The 23931-nt window shown below is 46.7% G+C and overlaps 1 protein-coding gene across 1 annotated transcript in view; it reads left to right on the top strand.

Annotated features, from left to right (window-relative positions):
- ADCY8 (adenylate cyclase 8) overlaps positions 1-10399 on the top strand; it is a 223843-nt gene extending 213444 nt beyond the window's left edge. The window contains exons 18-19 of the mRNA XM_007447988.1: positions 6855-6969; positions 9826-10399. Of these exons, the coding sequence (XP_007448050.1) occupies positions 6855-6969; positions 9826-10313 (603 nt within the window). The 3' untranslated portion in view covers positions 10314-10399. The remainder of the gene's footprint in view (positions 1-6854; positions 6970-9825) is intronic.
- Positions 10400-23931: the final 13532 nt, after the last annotated feature.

The raw sequence follows: 23931 nt of genomic DNA, 5'->3' as shown, positions 1-23931 counted from the left end.
CTCAATGCTAAGACCCAGCTCCGCTCAACAAATAGCAAGCCACAGTGCTGGAGAACCCTATGCCAAACAACTAACAAGACAGGAACACAGCCCCACCCATTAGCAGAGAGGCTGCCTAAAATCATAATAAGTTCACAGACACCCTAAAACACACCACTGGACGTGGTCCTGCCAACCAAAAAGACAAGATCCAGCCTCATCCACCAGAACACAGGTACCAGGCCCCTCCACCAGGAATCCTACACAACCCACTGAACCAACTTTACCCACTGGGGCCGACAGCAAAAACAACAGGAACTATGAACCTAGGAGACCCCAAACACAGTAAGTAAAGCAAAATGAGAAGACAGAGAAATACACAGCAGATGAAGGAGAAAGGTAAAAACCCACCAGACCAAACAAATGAAGAGGAAATAAGCAGTCCACCTGAAAAAGAATTCAGAGTAATGATAGCAAAGATGATCCAAAATCTTGGAAAGAGAATGGGGAAAATACAAGAAACGTTTAACAAGGACCTAGAAGAACTAAAGAACAAACAAACAATGATGAACAGCACAATAAATGAAATTAAAAATTCTCTAGAAGGAATCAATAGCAGAATAACTGAGGCAGAAGAACGGATAAGTGACCTGGAATATAAAATAGTGGAAATAGGGCTTCCCTGGTGGCGCAGTGGTTGACAGTCCGCCTGCCGATGCAGGGGACACAGGTTCGTGCCCCGGTCCGGGAAGATCCCACGTGCTGCAGAGCGGCTGGGCCTGTGCGTCCGGAGCCTGTGCTCTGCAATGGGAGAGGCCACAACAGTGAGAGGCCTGCGTACCGCAAAAAAAATAAAAATTAAAAAAAATAGTGGAAATAACTACAGCAGAGCAGAATAAAGAAAAAAGAACAAACAGAATTGAGGACAGTCTCAGAGACCTCTGGGACAACATTAAACACACCAACATTCGAATTATAGGGGTCTCAGAAGAAGAGAAAAAGAAAGGGACTGAGAAAATATTGGAAGAGATTATAGTTGAAAACTTCCCTAATATGGGAAAGGAAATAGTCAATCAATTCCAGGAAGTGCAGAGAGTCCCATAAAGGAAAAATCCAAGGAGAAAAACGCCAAGACACATATTAATCAAACTATCAAAAATTAAATACAAAGGAAAAATATTAAAAGCAGCAAGGGAAAAGCAACAATTCACATAAAAAGGAATCCCCATAAGGTTAACAGCTGATCTTTCAGCAGAAACTCAGCAAGCCAGAAGGGAGGGGCAGGACATATTTAAAGTGATGAAAGGGAAAAACCTACAACCAAGATGACTCTACCCAGCAAGGATCTCATTCAGATTCGACGGAGAAATTAAAACCTTTACAGATAAGCAAAAACTATGAGAATTCAGCACCACCAAATCAGCTTTACAACAAATGCTAAAGGAACTTCTCTAGGCAGGAAACACAAGAGAAGGAAAAGACCTACAATAACAAACCCAAAACAGTTAAGAAAATGGTAATAGGAACATACATATCGATAATTACCTTAAACGTAAATGGATTACATGCTCCAACCCAGAGACATAGACTGGCTGAATGGATACAAAGACAAGACCCAGATATATGCTGTCTACAAGAGACCCACTTCAGACCTAGGGGCACAAACAGACTGAAAGTGAGGGGATGGAAAAAGATATTCCATGCAAATGGAAATCAAAAGAAAGCTGGAGAAGCAATTCTCATATCAGACAAAATAGACTTTAAAATAAAGACTATTACAAGAGACAAAGAAGGACACTACATAATGATCAAGGGATCAATCCAAGAAGAAGATATAACAATTGTAAATATTTATGCACCCAACATAGGAGCACCTCAATACATAAGGCAACTGCTAACAGCCACAAAAGGGGAAATCCACAGTAACATGATAATAGTAGGAGACTTTAACACCCCACTTTCACCAGTGGACAGTTCAACCAAAATAAAAAGAAATAAGGAAACACAAGCTTTAAATGACACATTAAACAAGATGGATTTAACTGATATTTATAGGACATTCTTTCCAAAGACAACAGAATACACTTTCTTCTCAGGTGCTCATGGAACATTTTCCAGGATAGATCATATCTTCGGTCACAATTCAAGCCTTTGTAAATTTAAGAAAATTGAAATCGTATCAAGTATCTTTTCCGACCACAATGCTATGAGACTAGATATCAATTACAGGGAAAAAATCTGTAAAAAATACAAACACATGGAGGCTAAACAATACACTACTAATAAATAACCAAGAGATCACTGAAGAAATCAAAGGGGAAATCAAAAAATACCTAGAAACAACTGACAATGAAAACACGACAACCCAAAACCTATGGGATGCAGCAAAAGCAGTTCTAAGAGGGAAGTTTATAGCAATACAGTCCTACCTCAGAAAACAAGAAACATCTCAAATAAACAACATAACCTTATACCTAAAGCAATCAGAGGAAAGAGAACAAGAAAACCCCAAAGTTAACAGAAGGAAAGAAATCACAGAGATCAGATCAGACATAAATGGAAAAGAAATGAAGGCAACCATAGCAAAGACCAATAAAACTAAAAGCTGGTTCTTTGAGAAGATAAACAAAACTGATAAACCATTAGCCAGACTCATCAAGAAAAAAAGGGAGAGGACTCAGATCAATAGAATCAGAAACGAAAAAGGAGAAGTGACAACCGACACAGCAGAGATACAAAGGACCATGAGGGATTACTACAAGCAACTCTGTGCCAATAAAATGGACAACCTGGAAGAAATGGACAAATTCTTAGAAAAGCACAGCCTTCCGAGACTGAACCAGGAAGAAATGGAAAATATCAACAGACCAATCACAAGCACTGAAATTGAAACTGTGATTAAAAATTTCCAACAAACAAAAGCCCAGGACCAGATGGCTTCACAGGAGAATTCTGTCAAACATTTAGAGAAGAGCTAACACCCATCCTCCTCAAACTCTTCCAAAATAGAGCAGAGGGAGGAACGCTCCCAAAGTCATTCTATGAGGCCACCATCACCTTGATACCAAAACCAGACAAGGATGTCACAAAGAAAGAAAACTACAGGCCAATATCACTGATGAACTTAGATGCAAAAATCCTCAAGAAAATACTAGCAAACAGAATCCAATAGCACATTTAAAGGATCATACACCATGATCAAGTGGGGTTTATCCCAGGAATGCAAGGATTCTTCAATATACACAAATCAATCAATGTGATACACCATATTAACAAACAGGGATAAAAACCATATGATCATCTCAGTAGATGCAGAAAAAGCTTTGGACAAAATTCAACACCTATTTATGATAAAAACTTTCCAGAAAGTAGGCATAGAGGGAACTTAACATCAACAAAATAAAGGCCATGTATGACAAACCCACAGCCAATATTGTTCTGAATGGTGAAAAACTGAAACCATTTCCACTAAGATCAGGAACAAGACAAAGTTGCCCACTCTCCTCACCACTATTATTCAACTTAGTTCTGGAAGTTTTAGCCACAGCAGTCAGAGACGGAAAAGAAATAAAAGGAATCCAAATCGGAAAAGAAGATGTAAAACCGTCATTGTTTCAGATGACATGTTACTATACACAGAGAATCCTAAAGATGCCACCAGAAAACTACTAGAGCTAATCAATGAATGTGGTAAAGTAGCAGGATACAAAATTAATGCACAGAAGTCTCTTGCATTCCTATACACTAATGATGAAAAATCTAAAAGAGAAATTAAGGAAACCCTGCCATTTACCATTGTAACAAAAAGAATAAAATACCTAGGAATAAACCTACCTAAGGAGACAAAAGACCTGTATGCAGAAAACTATAAGACACTGATGAAAGAAATTAAAGATGATACAAACAGATGGAGAGATATACCATGTTCCTGGATTGGAAGAATCAACACTGTGAAAATGACCATAGTACCCAAAGCAACCTACAGATTCAATGCAACCCCTACCGTACTACCAATGGCATTTTTCCCAGAACTAGAACAAAAAATTTCATAATATGTATGGAAACACAAGAGACCCTGAATAACCAAAGCAATCCTGAGAAAGAAAAATGGAGCTGGAGGAATCAGTCTCCCTGACTTCAGACTATACTACAAAGTCATCAAGACAGTATGGTACTGGAACAGAAACAGAAATATAGGTCAATGGAACAAGAGAGAAAGCCCAGAGATAAACCCACGCACATATTGTCACCTCATTTTTGATAAAGGAGGCAAGAATATACAATGGAGAAAAGACAGCCTCTGGACAGCTACATGAAAAAGAATGAAATTAGAACACTCCCTAACACCATACATAAAAACAAACTCAAAATGGATTAAAGACCTAAATGGAAGGCCAAACACTATCGAACTCTTAGAGGAAAAAATAGGTAGAACACTCTATGACATAAATCACAGCAAGATCCTTTTTGACTCACCTCCCTCCTAGAGAAATGGAAGTAAAAACAAAAATAAACAAATGGACCTCATGAAACTTAAAAGCTTTTGCACAGCAAAGGAAACCATAAACAAGACGAAAAGACAACCCTCAGAATGGGAGAAAATATTTGCAAATGAAGCAACCGACAAAGGATTAATCTCTAAAATATACAAGCAGCTCATGCAGCTCAATATCAAAAAACAAACAGCCCAATCCCAAAATGGGCAGAAGACCTAAATAGACATTTCTCCAAAGAAGATATACAGATTGCCAACAAACACATGAAAGGATGCTCAACACCACTATTCATTAGAGAAATGCAAATCAAAACTACAATGAGGTATCACTTCACACCAATCAATGCCCATCATCAAAAAATCTAGGAACAATAAATGCTGGAGATGGTGTGGAGAAAAGGGAACACTGTTGGTGGGAATGTAGATTGATACAGCCACTATGGAGAACAGTATGGAGGGTCCTTATAAAACTAAAAATAGAACTACCATATGACTCAGCAATCCCACTACTGGGCATATTCCCTGAGAAAACCATAATTCAAAAAGAGTCATGTACCACAATGTTCACTGCAGCACTATTTACAATAGCCAGGACATGGAAGCAACCTAAATGCCCATCGACAGACGAATGGATAAAGAAGATGTGGCACATATATACAATGGAATATTACTCAACCACAAAAAGAAACGAAATTGAGTTATTTGTAGTGAAGTGGGTGGACCTAGAGTCTGTCATACAGAGTGAAGTAAGTCAGAAACAGAAAAACAAATATCATATGCTGACACATATATATGGAATCTAAAAAAAAAAAATGGCTCTGAAGAGCCTAGGAGCAGGATAGGAATAAAGATACAGATGCAGAGAATGGACTTAAGGACACGGGGAGGGGGAAGGGTAAGCTGGGATGAAGTGAGAGAGTGGCATGGACATATATACACTACCAAATGTAAAATAGATAGCTAGTGGGAAGCAGCCGCATAGCACAGGGAGATCAGCTCGGTGCTTTGTGACCACCTAGAGGGGTGGGATAGGGAGGGTGGGAGGGAGGGAGATGCAAGAGGGAGGGGATATGGGGATATATGTATACGTATAGCTGATTCACTTTGCTGTGCGGCAGAAACTAACAACAATGTAAAGCAATTATACTCCTAGTTAAAAAGAACTTTTTTAATAAAATAAATTTTTCGAAAAAAGGGAATTGTTAGGTACAACTGGCAACAGTGTGGGTGAATATAGAAAACATGGACTTTGTACTGGGCCAGTAGCTGTCAAGGAATATATAAGTGAATCTTTGAAACCTAGATATGATTCTTTCATATAAATAATTTAATGAAGTATAATTAAACCAGAGTATATATTGTAGTTATAATTTAAAATTATACCCCCAAAACACAAATACACAAACATATATCAAATATTGTATTTCAAGGCCTCATTGACTTAGGAGCTTCTAATGAAAAATTTAAGTATTTTCTCCCCAGCATCACCACCTCCAAAAACAAATTTAAATGTAAATAATTAACATTGTATAGGTTTTAGTTTGATGTGGCGGCGATGGTAGAACGTGTAAACACTGGATGCTAGCATTAGAAGTGTTGATTAAAAAATAACTTCAGTTTGGAAATACTGATAGACCGTCATCCCAACTGCTATATTGGTGATCTGATGTATCCACCATCTGTTTTCGTAAATAAAGTTTTATTGGAACACAGCCACATGCATTCATTTATATTTTGTCTATGGCTCCTTTCTGGCTAAAATGGCAGTGTTGGGTAGTCATGACAAAGACCACACGGCCCACAAAGCCTAAAATACTTGCTATCTGGCCCTTTACTGACTGCCAACCTCTGCTCTGGAGGGGCACAGAATTCTTTCACATACACAATCTCATTCAGTCCTCATGAGGTAGGCAGGGCAACTATGCTTCTCCCCATTATATAGATGAGGAAACTGAGGTTCAGAGAGCGAATGTCTATGTGAAACATCTATTAAACAGACACTGTGAGTACTTCAAAGGAAATAGACATGGTTCCTAGATTGGAAACCTCACATATATGAACATAAGGGTGTGTATACACACACACACACACACACACACACACACACACACACACACACACACACACAAAGTGAACAGCATCAACTTGAACAGACAAGGGTAGGGGTGGGGAATGGAATCTGAGAGTCACACATATTACACTCTCTGAAACAAATTTCCTGGTACCCTGTGTTTCTGGACACTGGTGACTTAGGCGTACAGGGCTCACACACCTGCTCACTTCCCTTGAAGGCATGTGTGGGTGAGGTAGGACAGACCCCTGCTGCAGAAATGCTCCTGTTCGCCCCATCGAATGACCTCTTCTCTCATGTTTGCTGCAGCAATGTGAAGATAAGTGGGAACATTTGTGTGCCCTGGCCGACTTCTCTCTCGCCCTGACGGAAAGCATACAGGAGATCAACAAGCATTCTTTCAACAATTTTGAGCTCCGGATTGGTGAGTAGCAGCTGGAAGTGTGGCACCTTGGGGACCCACCGAGCTGTTTGGCCTTGCTCTATCGAGCCCTCCCGTGCCCTGGGCATCAAGCCAGGGGAGCTTTTTCCCGCAAAATGCAGCAGATTTAGTGTGACCTGGCCAAGGACAGGCCTGTCTGGGCTTCCTCTCACTCAAGATGCTGGAAGCAGTGGAAGGATTTTGGCCTGTGTGCAGAAACACCAAGCCACTGATAGACCCCAGCTACCTCTCCTCCAACTTGTCCAGAATCCCACCCACACAAGGCCCTGATTAGAGAGGCAGCTGTCTAATCAATCGTTTCCTCCTGTCTTCTATGTCACCAGATACTGGAAGTCAATGCATTACTCGCCCGTTCCCCTGGATAACACCCTGAGCCAAAAGCAGGATTCTGTTCCTGGGGATGTCACATGCTGACTTGAGCCAGGGACAGGAAGTTAGCTTTATAGCTCTTCACTCGGCCACACAGCTCATCCTCCTTTGGGCTTAGGGACACCCTTGTGCAAAATGACAACAGTCACGGCTATGTGATAATAGTCATCTACAACTTGTATAACTTGTTAATTTCTTCAGCATCTCTGCAGAGTCTGGAGGGGGCCTCCTAAAGCATAGTCTGAAAGCCCCTGCTCTAGTCCACATTCACATTTTACAGATGGGCAAACTCAGGCCCAGAGAAGGGGAGTAACTAGCCTACAATCACACAACCAAATGGTCATCCTGGCAGCGACTCCAGAATTTCCTGACTGAGACCAGTGACATTCTGGCGGCCAGCGTGCGGCCTAAAACAAATGTTACAGCAGTCCTCATGTCTTAGACATCCTCTGGCTGGCATGCCATTTTACTTTCTTGGTTCACCGTTAGCAGCTTTCAAGTATAAAGGGTCAGGTAATACCCATGCCTGACTTGTCAGATCTAAGAAATGTCACATGCCTTTGTTCACTGGAATAAATAAGTGATATTTTTATATTTTGATCTATGGATGGGGTGCTCAGGGCTTGTTTCCAGATCTTCCAACAACCCTACATGCCCTGTCTGAAATCATTGAATACATGATTGAACTGGGAATAAAAAGCAGAACTATAACCTTGAACAAAGGCTGTGTAATTTCAGGAGATGTTGCTGGAATTAAGGCCAACCCTTGGTGTGATACATTATTCTCCTGGCATAGTTCAGAGGTTAGAAAATCATGTTCCCAGTGGGATTGGGCCTTTCACTTTGTGTTTTGGGTCTGCTGTAACCAGGTGTATGACTTTGGGCAAGTCGTTTAAACCCTCTGAGTGTCAGTTTCCTCATGTGTGAACTGGGAGTTATATTATTATCTCCCCTGCGTACCTCATAGTAGTAAGAAGAGATGTGAATGGGATAGTGGTTATGCAAGGGCTCTGCAAATTTTAGGGCAATGTCCATCCTTGTGATTCCCATGCATTCTGCAAGAGCTGTTTCTCGAAGTTCACAGTTCTATGTTATACGTGTGCGTCTGTGTGTGTGTGTGTGTGTGTGTGTGTGTGTGTGTGTGTGTGTGTCTTGCTTTTCCCTCTGCCTGGAATGATCTAACCCAGACATCTGCATGGCTTATACTCTCACTTTCTCTAGATCTCTGCTCAGAAAGGCCTTTCCTAACCACCCTACCCCAAAATACACCCTCCTCTATTTTTCTATCCCTTTAACCTGATTGTTTTTTCTTTATTACCTTTATCAGTCACTGATACTATATTGCATTTTTTAAATTATTTTCTGTCTCTCCCCAGTAGAAGGTAAGCTCCATGAGGGCCGGGGCTATGTCTTTTTTCTTTCCCACCATATCCCCAATACCTGGAACAGTGTCTGCTTTATAGTACATGCCTAGTCAATGTTTGCAGAATGAATGAGAAATCCTTAGTCTAGTAAAAGGAGACATATATGCCCATGAATGTGTTTAGTGGAATACTGTCATTCCTTTTTAAAAAGTCTGTATTTCCTAAAGGAGGAGGTCTTGAAACTGTGATCTACCAAATAACCGGTGGGATTGGGAGTAAATGACAGTCCAAGCAGAGAGAAAGCCAGGGACAGAGGCACAGAGGTGGAAACGCCAGCAGGTTAGGGGAACTCGAGCAGTGCAGTATGGAGATGGTGCAAAGGTGAGGGGGAGGGTGGTGACAAAAATGAGGCTGGCAAGTTAGGCAAGAGCCAGCTCTGAGAAGCCCTAGATTGTGAACCTGAGGAGCCGGGGCTTTACCCCATAGGCAAAAGGAGCTGTGGCAGGTGTTGAAGTGGGTGGTAACTTGATCAGACGTGCATCAGAGAGTCCCTCTGGTTCCGGCAGCAGCTTGGAGGATGGTCTGCCGGAGGACCAGCAGGGATCCAGGGAGGCGTGTTAGGAGGCTGTGGCCACGGACCCAGGGAATGCTGCTGAGGACGTAGACTAAGACAGGGAAGGAAAAGGTGTTGCCCAAGCTCTCAGGGCACTGTGACCACAGAGGCAAGCGGCGATCCCAGCATCCCGACATCAGTGCCCTGTCCATCCCGCAGGCTAAGACAAGTCAGCATCCATGTGAGAGTAATAATTATTGTCTCTCGAGCACTCACTGGTTGTCTGGTAATATACCAGTGGCTTTACCTATATCATCTCATACCAACGTCCTTTCATTATTTCCACTTGACAGATGAGAAAAGTGAGGTCCAAATCTGTTAAGTACCCAACCCAGATCACACACCTAATAAGTGACTGAGGCTGGATCGGGACCCTGCAGTTTATCCGCAGAGAGCACATCCTTCGTTTAAGGGTCACTGTCCCAGGCAGGGAGCGGCCCCTTCCTTGACGTCCCTATTCTCTCATCTCTTGTTTCTCTGGTTCACCCACAGGCATCAGTCACGGCTCAGTGGTAGCTGGCGTTATCGGCGCTAAGAAACCACAATACGACATTTGGGGCAAAACCGTGAACCTGGCAAGTCGAATGGACAGCACGGGAGTCAGCGGCAGAATCCAGGTCCCAGAGGAGACCTATCTCATCCTGAAGGACCAGGGCTTTGCCTTTGACTACCGAGGGGAGATCTATGTGAAGGGCATCAGTGAACAGGAAGGAAAAATCAAAACGTACTTTCTCCTGGGAAGAGTCCAACCCAACCCATTCATCCTGCCGCCGAGAAGACTGCCCGGGCAGTACTCCTTGGCCGCGGTCGTCCTGGGCCTCGTCCAGTCCCTCAACAGGCAAAGGCAGAAGCAGCTGCTGAATGAGAACAACAACACGGGCATCATCAAGGGCCATTACAACCGGCGGACTTTGCTGACACCCAGTGGGCCTGAGCCGGGAGCCCAAGTCGAAGGCACCGACAAGTCCGAGTTGCCATAGAAGTGTTTTCTTTGTGTTTCTTTTTTTGTATTTCTTTTATATATAAAATAAATATACTAATAAAAAGGTTTAATTTTTTTTAGAACAAGGACGGTTTCATTGGTCTTTGGATGCACTGGATCGAAGACACGATTTGAGTTTCTCTCCCGTCACAGACATTTCTTGGTCATCTCTTCCATACAAGGTTTATCGGGAGGCAAAGATAAGTAAGACCTAGTCCTTGACCTTGGGAAAGAGGGACCTGTAAACAGAGACTCAATACAGTGGGCTCATCATTAAGCACTGCCGTTTACCGAGTGCTTGTCATGTACCGGGCACACAATAATATTAATGGATAATGTTAATAGATAATATTCCTATAAACCAATACATAAATACTCTGCGTTCAGAGAGGGGTAGATGCAATAAGAAATTGTGATAGGAAAGAACTAGAGGTCAAGGACGCTGCCTGAACTGGAGGCACCATGTCTTTGAGGACATGTTGCAAAAGATTAGCCCTAAATGATGAGAAGAGGCAAAACCCGTGGAACCTGGGAGAAAAGTGACCCAAGCAGAAGGACTAACAAATACAAACACCCTGAGGTGGGACCAAGGCCACTTGATCTGCTGCAGCCACAGTCAGAAAGTCAGCAGGTGGGTAAGTTGGTGCAGGCAGGTACACTGATTCCTAGGAAGACTACATCCCGAGCTCTTCTCGTATGACCGCAAAGCCTGCCAGGAAAAGTTTCATACGGATGAGAAAGCTCAAAACAATGAAAGGAATTGCCCAAGACCTTATAGGTAGTTTTAGAACTAGGCTCAGCACTGTACTGGTCAATAAAAGTGCTGTAACAAATAACTCCCATTCTTAGTGGTTAAAACAAAATAAGAGGTTTAGCTGTCGTTTATGTCCTGTTGCATGTGGGGCAGAGGCCTTCCAGGCAAAGATCTCGGGACCTAGTCTTCTTGCACTTGGGACTTGGATGCCTCTGCTTGATCCTCTCTATCCAGCCAGCTGAAGAGAAGAGAGGGAAAGGAAGGGGGATCACTCAGGAGGTCTTGGGTACCAGGCCTGAAAGTCGCCTACATTGTTGCTCTGTCACCAGCCAGAACGCAGTCATTGGCCTCACTTTACCGTAAGGGAAGTTAGGAGATGGATTCTTCCTGTGTTCACTACTGAGAGGAAAGCACTGTCTCTTCCATAAGAATCGACACCTGTCTAAGCCCATGTGTGCAAACATGAAGCTGTTCTGGTAAGTTCTGTGTCGGAAGGATGGACAAGATTTAAGTAATAGAAGAAGCATGAGATCCTAGTCATGGTCTAAATTCTTGACTCTTAACAACAGCTCATTTAAAAGAGACTTAGCTCCAGGTAATGAATCCACAATAGATACGTTCTGGAGGAAATACCCACCTGAGGTATCTCAGGTGAGACCCCTGTGATAGAAGGGAAACCACCCTTTCCTGAGAAGCACAAAGTACAGAAAGGGAGTTGACTTTTTTTTTTTTTTTTTTTTTTTTTTTGCGGTACGCGGGCCTCTCACTGCTGTGGCCTCTCCCGTTGCGGAGCACAGGCTCCGGACGCGCAGGCTCAGCGGCCACGGCTCACGGGCCCAGCAGCTCTGCGGCATGTGGGATCCTCCCGGACCGGGGCACGAACCCGTGTCCCCTGCATCGGCAGGCAGACTCTCAACCACTGCGCCACCAGGGAAGCCCCTGGGGAGTTGACTTTTGAGTGGCCATGTTTGCAATGCTTTTTGTTCTCATATCAAAGAAATACAGGAGGTCCCGGCGGAACGTGAAGAGGGTGTCAGGTGAAAGCCTCTGTAAACAAAGCCCTCAACCAATGTCAGGGATAATTATTATCTTCGAAGACTCAGAGAAAGCCTCGAGGTTTACTCAGCCCAACCTGCTGAGGACATTTAAACAAGGTAAAGCTCAGGGCATGCCGAGAGCTGGAGCCACAGGATAGAGGGGGAAGCTGAGCTCAGGCGGGTCAGGGACTCAGCAAACATCAGGGCAAGGAGGGCAGCCTCCTCGGTAGAGGCAGTCAGGCTGCAAAAGCACAGTATCCAACAGAGAAAACTTGATGTGCTGCATCGGGCTTTGGTCTAATCCAGAGCATAGGGCCCTTCTGGAACCTGGGCACAGTTTAGCAGAGGCTCCAGTAAGCAGACCAGCCCTGATGAGCTGGATCCTACCCCAGGGAGAGGGCTACCAGGGACAGAGGTTGTCCCTACACTCTGTGCTAGCACTCAGGACAAAGTCCCTGGACTAGAAGTAGAATGTGGTCCTAGGGTCCTGGGCTGGGCTGGGCACACCTTAAGGGAGGAAGCATCCGGCCAAACCCAGGTCCGTGGATGCTGCCAATTTGGGGGTAATGATGAGGCTGTTGCTGTGAAGCTTCACCCAGAACCCTGATTCAGTGATGCTGAGCCTTGGGGTGGGATAGATGGAGGAGATGGGGACCCCATCCTGAGTCTGGGAGGCGTGGTTTCCTTCAGGGCTCCGTCAAGCAGAGGAGCAAGGGGGCAAGGCAGTGCCGAGAATCTCCATCAGATCATCAAGAACCCCACCAAGTGGGCATCCTCCCTCTGCTCCAGTACGCCCAGCCTCAAAGCATTCAGTGCCTGCCCCCCAGGCTAGCCCGTTTCATGGTCCCAGTGGACGTGCAGAGTTTGCCTACAAAGGGTAAAGGGCAAGAGACAGGAGCAGGCAACTGGCCTGTGGTTGAATAGTCGAGAAGCACGCCTCTTCTTGGGCCCTGGATAAGGCTGGAGGGGGCAGGAAAGGGAGACAGTCTTCCTGCAATTAGAGAGATATTTTCTGTTTACCTACATTTTAGTTTACTCCGCTCATTTGTTCAAAGAACTCCAAATGTCAGGTGATTTCCAGGAACCCGGTATAACTCAGAAACAAATCTGGCATAATATTCCAACCTCACCTTTTCCCCTCTGAACTCTGCTTGTGACATTTTAGGTTTGATCTTAGAAACGTCAAGTATAAACTCTGGCACAAGGTAGAGTGTCCCAAATGGTGAAATGCAAAGAGAAACACAGAATAGGGGGCTGGCTTAGCCTACGTATGTTCAGACCTAAGAGAGAGGCTTTCTCAACAGCTCTGTATTCTGGCCTAATGTTGACATCTTCTAAGTGCTGATCGAGGTTGCTCCCACCTTCTGTTTATCAGCCTGCATGGGTAATGCACAGTGTCCCACGAGACAAGCACAGCCCCTCTTAGAGAACAGGAAAGGGTGTCGACCTACTCATCCAAGGGCTGGATTTGAGGACCTGCTACCTCCCAATCCGCCATCCCATAAAGTCAGGAGGATCTTTTTTTTTTTTTGGGCTGTGCCGCATAGCTGACGGGGTCTTAGTGCCCCGACCAGGGATTGAACACCGAGTCCTAACCACTGGACCGCCCGGGAAAACCCCAGAGGGTCCTTTTTTTTTTTTTTTTTGGGCTGTGCCGCATAGCTGACGGGGTCTTAGTGCCCCGACCAGGGATTGAACACCGAGTCCTAACCACTGGACCGCCCGGGAAAACCCCAGAGGGTCCTTTTTTTTTTTTTTTTTGGGCTGTGCCGCATAGCTGACGGGGTCTTAGTGCCCCGACCAGGGATTGAACACCGAGTCCTAACCACTGGACCGCCCGGGAAAACCCCAGAGGGTCCTTTTTTTTTTTTTTTTTGGGCTGTGCCGCATAGCTGACGGGGTCTTAGTGCCCCGACCAGGGATTGAACACCGAGTCCTAACCACTGGACCGCCCGGGAAAACCCCAGAGGGTCCTTTTTTTTTTTTTTTTTGGGCTGTGCCGCATAGCTGACGGGGTCTTAGTGCCCCGACCAGGGATTGAACACCGAGTCCTAACCACTGGACCGCCCGGGAAAACCCCAGAGGGTCCTTTTTTTTTTTTTTTTTGGGCTGTGCCGCATAGCTGACGGGGTCTTAGTGCCCCGACCAGGGATTGAACACCGAGTCCTAACCACTGGACCGCCCGGGAAAACCCCAGAGGGTCCTTTTTTTTTTTTTTTTTGCTGTATGCGGGCCTCTTACTGTTGTGGCCTCTCCCATTGCGGAGCACAGGCTCCGGACGCGCAGGCTCCGTGGCCATGGCCCACGGGTCCAGCCACGCCGCGGCAGGGGGGATCCTCCCGGACCGGGGCACGAACCCACGTCCCCTGCATCGGCAGGCGGACTCTCAACCACTGCGCCACCAGGGAAGCCCCAGGAGGATCACCTTGAGCTCAGAGTCGCCCACCCACCCACCCACCAGCTCCACTGCTTCCCTCCTGCTTTAGCGACCATGTGAGTGTAGCTGCCCTCAGCTGGAAGTAAATACAATGTTATCATCCCCATTTTACAGATGAGGGGACTGAGGCACAGAGAGCTTGAGCAACTTGCCCTGGAAAGTTCTTACAACCAGAAAATAGTGGCACTGGGATTGAAACCCAGGTATTCTGGTTCTAGGCTCCTGCCCTGAAGCATCACTGCCCAGCCCTGTGATGGGTGAATCCTATTCTTTAAATGAAAGTTGAAAGTCTGGGCAGACTCCCCGCCAGCGGGCTGCAGGCTGTGTAAACGGGTGAGGACTGCAGGACTCTGGTGCAGCGGCCGCTGTCGAGACAGCCTGGACCACTTGCCCTGGTCCCAAGCAGCCTCATCTTCTCCCCGCAGTGGGTCAAACAACTGTTATCCTTCTCTGTGTATGTTGGGATATGGGAAAGGCTGGGAAGTACTGGGCTGAGAGTTACGAGGGCAGTTTCTTGAGATGCGTGGACCTGGGTTTGAATCCTGTCTCTACTACTCCTCAGCTGTTTGACGTCAGACAAGCGGCATAAACTCTGCCCCTCAGGTTCTTCACCAGCTACAGGGAGATAGCAAAGGAAGCAATTGTGATTTGGAATTCTGAAGTTTTCAGATTTGAGAAATATGGTAAACATGCCAAATACTAGAAAACATCCCAGAGGGGTCTGAGGCAGTGCTCAACAATTAAACCCATTACTAATGTTGTAACAATACATGAATATTCACACCAAGGAGCATAACTAAAGGCTATAAATAGGACTCATTTCAGGTCATGTTTAGCCCCCAAATTAGTTATAAGACAAACTATAGCTTCTATACCATTTTGGGTTTTGGAGTGTAGTTGCAAGATTGCCATCCATGCCACCAGGTAAGGCTGCCATGAAGATGCATCTGAAACCCTCAGCATCTTGGCCCCCTGCTGCACTCCAGTGTTGCTTGTCGTTATTATTAAACACGCAGTGATTTTATTGAAATAGTGGTCATTTGCCATTTTACCTTGTCTTGATGTCATCTTGCTTGTCTATATTTGCAAAATTTTCTTTAATGAGTAGGTGTTCCTTTTAGAATGAAAAATGATAATTAAGAAGAAGTAAAGCATGTGGGTTTACTTAAAGGGCTGCAAAAGGGCTCACCGGACCCTTGGAGATTCAACCCTGAGTCAGATGGTCTGGACCACTCCTGGGACGGAGGTGGCCATCTTGCAAGGCAGTGGTGGGGTTGGTGGGGGGGTGGGCAGCCAGGCAGCATGCAGGAGCTTCCCCCATGGGTGGAATTTTTCCGGGGCCACAATAAACTGCTGCTGACCTGATTTCAGGGCTGTCCTTTCGGACGCAGTAAGAGAAGGGGTATTGGAAACTCATTTCTTTCCATGGCATTTTTATTTCAAACCCACAGGCTTTTCTGACACTCTGGCTCCCATGCCAACCAGCTTTTCCAAGTGAGAATGTTTCTCTCAGATTAGCTGTGGGCTCCACACAACTGAACCCAATATTTTATTGATGAGTTACCAGGGGGCAGGGTGCCCTGCAGAATGACACCCTGTGCCTACTTCAATTATTAACTGCACGTCAGCCACCCTCCTGCCCCCTCCCACCCCGGGAAGATAACTTCGCCATTCTCTGAGCAAGCATCCTAACTGTTCTGAGTCGACTCTGTGCATTTGTCTTTACCTTTTATAAAACAGACAGTGTGACTGAAATGCAATCAGTTTCTGTTTGGAAATAATCATTTCAAACATAGTCTTTTTGTAATACACTAATCCCCTATCTTGACATTATCATAACCATAATGGTTATGAAAACTAATGTTTTCAGAGTACTTTACAGTTTGCAAAGTCCATTTCCAAATATGATTTGATTTGATCTTCATAAAAATGCTCAGGGAGAGATATTATTTTCCCAATTCCTCAGGAAACCGAGGCTCATGAAAATTAATAAGAATAAATTTTTTAAAAACTCTATCTAAAAATTGAGTGTTAAGCTGAAAAGAGGTTAAAGAGCATGGTCCAAAGTCTTGATTTTACAAATAAAAAACTAAAGCCAGAGAGGGGGACACATTTGGCCAAGATTCAGCAACCGGATGCAGAATTAGAGCTGGAATGCTGAGAAGATGATTCCTTGTCTCAGGCCCTTTGGACTCCATCTGGGTGCTCTGACCTGTTTTCCTTTGCTCACTGTAAATACGACAGCCCTATAACCGGGAGGTCACTTAGGTCCTCCCTGCCCCATGGGCCTGAATGCGATTGGCTCAAATCCCCGTGGAAACCCCATGCTGCCTGCCAACCACCAGGTCCCTCACTGTAACTCCTCTGCTTCTGGCTCCCACTCCTCACATCCCATCTCCATTCTGCTGTGACCCAACACAAAACACAGCCCCTTCTGAATTCTCAACACACACACACACACACACACACACACACACACACACACGGAATCTGCCGCTCCAAAGCACTGTGAGCGCACATTCATGCTTCCTTTTTAACCAAAAATGTTGGTCCTGGTTCCCAATCCAAAGAAACATCTCAACAATAGAAGAAAAATAAAGAAATGTTTTCCTTGAAAAACCTTTCTTGTTGGTTGTCTTTATTCCTTCCCTCCTACACTCATATATAAAACTGATGGCTATTTCAAATGGCAGCAGCAAACCTCAGACTTTCCCTAACACCTGAAGTCCCACCATTAGCCCCCTTTTGCCATCCCAGGGGATAGAGATCGTTAGCAACTAGAGAAGCAGTGTGTTACACGCGTAGGCAACCAGAGATCAACTGATCAAAGGTCCTTCTGAGTGACAGCTTACTCTCCTGCAAAAATGGCCATACTAACCCAAACAAAGAAACTATTGAAGCTGCCCTTGAGACACCTTCCCTTGGACACCAGCCTCTGAGGGAAGGGCCCTCTCTTGCGGGCTGCAGAAAGGCTTCTGACGAGTGTGTGGACACAGCAAAGGAGACCCCGACTGTCCACAGAAGATGCCGCAAGCTGGGACTCCTCTCCCGGGACCCTTATCAAGTTCCAGATGAAATAAGGCCTTCTTGGTTCAAAGGAATAAATCCCATTTTGTTCAGATGACCTGTGCTTGGGGTTGATAAATTGTTTTAACAAAGGCATGGGTGGGGAAAAGAGGGACCTAGGCATATACAGAGATTTGAAGCAAATCCCTCAGCAGCCAGACCTCAAAGAGACTGGCTCCCCTCACCACATCCTCTAGCCCTTGGCTGAACTCTCAGCATCAAGGGCTTTCCCCTCAATGACATGGACAACTACTCAAGGCTTTGGGGCAGAAGAGGCTCATGCTCAGACTTATATTTTTGCAGAAATGTCTGCCATGTTGTGATACAACGATGGGGAGGCAAGGGCAGAAGCTCACCATATTTGATGATGGACTGGATGCAAGGTATGGAAGAGAAGGGGCCGGGATGATTCCAGGTTTTGAGGCCTGAAGACCTGGATGGATTACTGATGTGTTGATGACACTGGGAGAAGTGAGACTGGGGGGAGATCCCAGGTTTGCTTTGGGACAGGTCAAGTTGAGATGCCTGTGGCACCCCTGGATGTGTGAGTTGGAGGGCAGGGGAAAGATCCAAAGTGGGGATGCAGTCATAATGCTGGACCTTTCTGGAGTGTATGTGGCCCAGCCCACCAGCCCCTCCTTCATGGGACACTTGCCTCCCTTGCTCTTCGCAGCCGCTTCCCTGCTGGTTAAGACTTCAGGCAGTTTTCTGATGTCTCCACCTTAGGCTGCCTTCCCGTACACAACCCGTTAGACTTCTTCCCATGACATCAGCCACCATCTCTGCTGATGATTCTAAAGGTAAGCCCAGACCTCTCTCCTGAACTGGGAAGCCAACTATCTAACAGGTTCCAAGTCAACCCCACCTGGCTGCCCCACGAGCTACAAGTCCAGTGTTCTCTGTGCGCATCTGCTCTTCCTCTAACCTCCTGTGGCCCCAGCCAGGGTGACAGCAACTCCGCAAATCCCAGCTTGGCCCAGGCACATCTAGCTGGTTCTCCAACCACCCTGCCCCCTTCCCCTCCTTCCTCCTTATCTCTAGCTCTTATCACCACAAGTCCACACACAGACATACACACAGGAACTACACAGCTATCCTTGATTAAGACCCTGCAGTGAATAGGCTGGTTTCTCCATCCATAATAGCTCTCTGACCTTAAGCCCACTTGCCCAGAATCCAACAACACTATGTCATCCAGTGGTTAAGTGTGTGGCCTTTGGAGCCAGGTGAACTGCATTGCAAATCTAGCAACACGTTGTCCAAACAAAACTTGTGCACATGTTACAGCCACCTCGAGTCCGATATTTTTCCTCGAGTAGATGTAAAATCCCTCCAACCCCCTGCACCTTGGAAAACTATAGCCCAGAACTACATGGGGAAGGGGATTCTAGGATGCAGTTCTTGGCTTCTCTGTGATTCAGAGGGGACCTAAATTAGGAGAGGGTGACAGTGATGCCAAGTTGACGATCGACAGCCAGCATGCCAGTGCTGTCACCCCAGTTCCCCCACCGCACACTGTCTTGGTGCCCTGCCTCTCCCGCCCCCCCCCAGGAGTGTGCGCTCACACTTTACCACACTTTATAATAAACTACTAATTATCTGACTTCCTCATATGCTAATTACAGATGAGATCACAGTTCCCCTTAATAGTTTTAAAATGCAATGCCCTGAGCCCCTGTTGTTTAAATAGAAGGGATCTGTATCTCTTCCAGAGAATCCAACCTCCTAAAATATTGTTATTGGCCAACTTCAAGGCCAGTAGCATCCAGGCCTCATAGGGGAACAGATTCAGTGAAGGAAAGAGATGCAGAGCCCAATTAATCAATTAATGGCATCTCAGGCTTCCGTGTCAGATGTGAACTCTCTGCAGTCAGGACCATGTCTCATTCTGGCTTCTAACACTGTGGCTGATGTCATGACTAGCCATAGTAGGTCTTCAAAATCATTTGTTGAATGAATGAACCCCTAAGTGAACACAGGAAGGAAGAGGTACATGAGCAGGGTCCAGGTCTGCCTGCTCAGAGGATACAGCCCAAACTCCCCAGAAAGCCCTTCCACACTCGGCCCCTGACCCCTGCTTTCCCACCTCTTTATCCATCCCCGCCTCCTCTGGAAGTGTGTTCCACGCCATCCACCACAGTCTTCCATTGGTACAGGTAACAAAATGGACCCAAAAAGTCTTCCAAGAGGGCATCCTGCTCAAGAGGGTGGGAGGGCTGTGAGAAGAATGTAGATACCATCCCCACCCCGGGCTGAGAGTCCTCCGTGAGTGTCCTCCTGAAGCCGAATCCAGCCTCTGTACCCTGACGCTGAATGAAATCTTGGAGACAGTTCTGGGTGAAGTAAGAAAGAACAGCTTTATTGCTTTGTTGCAGGAAGGGGACCCCTTGCAGGGCCCGAGAGTGGGCTCTTGTCTAACACTCGGAAATGAACTGTCCGAGGAGACACACGTGCTGACAGAGCAAGAGACTTTATTGGGAAGGGGCGCCCGGGGGGAGAGCAGGAGGGTGAGGGATCCCAGGAGAACGGCTCTGCCACGTGGCTCGCAGTCTCGGGTTTTATGGTGATCGGGTTGAGTTTCCGGGTTGTCTGGGGCCAATCATTCTGACTGAGGGTCCTTTCTGGTGGCGCGGGCACCGCTCAGCCAAGATGGATTCCAGCGAGGAGGATGCTGGGAGGTTGGTAGTACATATGGACTGGTGCCTCCTTTTGACCTTTCCCAAGTTCCTCTGGTTGGTGGTGACTTGTTAGTTCCATGTCCCTTACCAGGACCTCCTGTTTAAGATAACTCATGCAAGTGGTTACTGTGGTGCCTGGCCAGGGCGGCCGGTTTCAGTCAGTGTTCTTCCCCTAACAGCTTTGCCAGGCAAAGCTAATGCCCTCAAAACTGTGTGTCAGGACCTGGAGGGGGTAGTGAGGGGTGTTATAGTAATGGTTCAAAGAGGGCGTGATCAGCTAGTGGACACTCTTCTGATTGGTTGGTGGGGAGGTAAGTGGGAGTCGGCATCATCAACCTTCCGGTTCCACCCGGTCTGGGGTCTGCGTGCTTGTGGGCAGCACAGTTAACTTCTCCCATCTGGTGGAGGTTTCAGTATCTGCAAAACAGCTCAAAGGTGTTGTGTGTATCCTTGAGGGGGAACCAGGACCCTGCCCCAAGGCTGCACTATTGTTTCTTGCCTGTTCCTCGCTTGTCTCTGCATCCCCTCCCTTCCCTGATTACAACGGTTTGAACCTGCTACTTGGAACTCAGGGAAGGTCATGGAGGCTGAGTGAAGCCTATTTCCCAGGAGCCCCACAGGGTCCTGCTCCGTTTCACTCCTTCAGAACCCAGAGCCAACACCACCTTTAGATAAAATCTTGGATTTCAAAGATGGCCCCTGGTCTGTTACCCTTTGCTTTGCTGTTGATCTTCTTTGTGGCTTAAAGATCCCACAGCTCCATTTAGCTCAAGCCTCCATCTTGGATTCCAGTCCCTCACCCGCTCACTAGGTTTTCTCTCCACTCACCCCATTTTCATTTATTTTCTCCGTCTGTTGCAGTGAGGGCAGGGCAGGCAGGCTGCCGAGAGCAGCATGGGGGCCGCCGGGCATACCTCCAAAGCCGGCAGAGGAAATGCCATTAGCCTCAAATCCAGTGCAGGAAGGGAGGCCGGGATTTGCCACCTAAGGCTAAGCTCCTAGAGGAGAGGGGGCGGGTGATCAGCAGGGAACAGGAAAGCCTGGGGCAGAGCCCTCGCCTTTTTACAGCATGTATGGCAGAATCCAGCCCTGCAGAAACTGGGCACCGGCACTGGTGAGCACTTCTGCAGAGCCCAGAACAAGCAGACAGAGAGAGAGCAGGCAGCAGAGGAAAGCTATTTCAAGTACCCGTATAACTACCAATTACAGGGACTGCGGGGATCTTGATGCAACTGCCTGCAAGACAAGATGATTTGAATCCTCTTTGGAAGCCGATTGCAGATAAGAGGATTGAGGTGAGGTTAAGAGACTCAGTAAAAGGAACTAAGAAAAGAGAGAACGAGCAACAGAAGTCACAATTCTCCTTCTCAGGTCATGTCTGCATTCAGAGGTGGTAGAGTTCCAAGTTCAAAGGCTGCCTCCACCTCTTCTAAGCTGGAATGCCTGGTGGGACAGTTATTTCATCTCTCTGAGCCTCGGTCTCCCCGACACGTAGAAAGGGAGTAGGTATCTGTCCCTCACGAGGCTGGCATGTCAATTCAATGTGATCCTGGGTAGAAATCCACCACTGAATGTTTTCCGGTCACCTCAGGTGCCAGGCACTGTGCAAGACACCAGGGACGGGGTACTGAACGTGGGATGTGGTCCTTCCCTCCTTGAGCTTGCAGACCCCTGGGGAGCAGAACAAGAGACAAACCCCCCAAAAGCTGTGTGATCCATGCATCATAGGAAAAGTTCAGGATGTCATGAGCGAGAGGGACAGCTACACAGGGGGTGCAATTTGTTCCACGTGCATCAGTTCTTGTCTGAGCACTCGCCTGTATGCCAGGCACAGCTCCACTTTTAGAATCCCCTCTGACACTGTCCTAAACATCCTGGTGAGTGGAGAACCACAGGCACACAAAAGCAACTTACAAAATAGAGACAAAATTACTTCTGATGGCGGTAAGTGCTTTGAAGAAGTGTGATACAAAGTGGGGGCCACTTTCAATGAGAAAATATTCTGAGAAGGAAATATTTGAGATAAAACCTGAAAGCACCAGCCATAGCCATAACACCAGTCTCAAAATGAGACGATGGGGTAAAGATTCCTCATCAACTGTTGTTTAGGTGATGATACCTTTAGACATTCCCAATCCAGGCATCTAAGCCACACCCCACTCTGATTCCTCATCCCCCACCCCAATGCCCCAGGGGGTACCATTTAAGACTCAAGATCCAATCCAATGCCCTTCTTTGTGGGAGTTTACACAGCTCTACTAGACCACAGTCGGAAAGCATCCCACAGAATGTGCTGTCCCTCCACACCTGAGCAGCAGCGGCCACTTCAAAGGCGCTAAGTAATTGGGATCTGCACGGCCCACACTCAGGGAAGCTCAGGAAGCAATGAGAGCCCTCCATGTCCTAATGCAGGGAGACCAGGTGTCTGAAAGTGTGTAGGAGCCCTGAGAACGGTGACAGCCTTGTCTTGGGACCCGCTCTCCTTTGCTGCCACCTTGTGGTCATATTTGGGAATAACAGCCTTAAGTATGGGGCACTGCATTCTTCAAGGCCCTGTTCTAGGTGCCAGTGCTGGACATCCAGCAGTGAAAAAAGCAGACAAAAGGCCCTGCCCTCACGGAGTTTACATTCTAGCTGGTTGGCCCAGATACAGCTGGGTAAAGTCTGAATCACCCCCATTGGACAGAGGAGACAACGAGGTTCAAAGAAGTAAAACGTTTGCCCAGACCACACAACTTACAAGTGGAAAAGCAGGATCTGAACTGAAAACTTCTTTGCACAGCACCCTCCTGCCTTCCCATAGTCTGTCAGGGGGACGAGAGGTTGGCCTTGAGTTAGGGGGCCAGACAACAAATCCTAAGAGGGCAGCACTGTGCTGAAAGGAAAGAGTCCCGGGCCAGGACCCTGGAGCCCCAAGTTTGAGTCTTGGCCCTCCCACTGTCTGGCTGTGTGACCTTACGTAAAACACTAAGCATCTCTGATCATCTGCAAAATGGGAATAACAAGACGTACGTTCCCTAGCCCGTCTGAGGGTTCTTCACTGCACTGTCAACCTTATTGAACACCTAGCATGGTGGGCATTGTGCTGGCCACACAGCTGGTTGAATCTTCACTCCCTCTAGGGCCCCCTCCCGTGCTGAGAAAGCCTCAGCACCCTCCCCCCGCAGCTCTCTAAAGCTTTGTCTCTCCTGCTCTTTAAATCTGCTGGCCACTTTGGCCCCTCCAGGTTCTCCCGGTCTGGCTGCCTCCTCCCGTCCTTGAACTTCAATTAGTCTCCATGGTCAATGTAATGACTCCTAACCTTTCCGCCAACACATACCCCAGGCAGCAACCCTGATAGAGTATCACCAGCAAAACCATGCTGATGGCGACCTCCTGGTCTCCAAACTCCACAGACTCTCCTATTACTTACTATCTCCATCTGAAATGTGTCCTCCTGTCTCCATCCCGATTGCCACTGTCCCCTTAAGCTACTGACCACCATTCTTTGACCAGATTTGCCTCTGGCAGGAGGTGTTCACCCACCATGGTCTCACCGCCTCACTGCTGGCTTTCTGCAGGCTAACTCTGTCCTCACCTCCTACCAAGTGTAAAGCCCTGTTGACGCTCCTCATGCACGTAGCCCAGTCCAGCATGGCCGGAAG

This window comes from Lipotes vexillifer, unplaced genomic scaffold, assembly GCF_000442215.2.
Source record: "Lipotes vexillifer unplaced genomic scaffold, Lipotes_vexillifer_v1.1 scaffold796, whole genome shotgun sequence".
Lineage (NCBI taxonomy): Eukaryota > Metazoa > Chordata > Mammalia > Artiodactyla > Lipotidae > Lipotes > Lipotes vexillifer.
The sequence above is the reverse complement of the archived record's forward strand: the minus strand, read 5'-3'. Positions and strand labels throughout refer to the sequence as shown.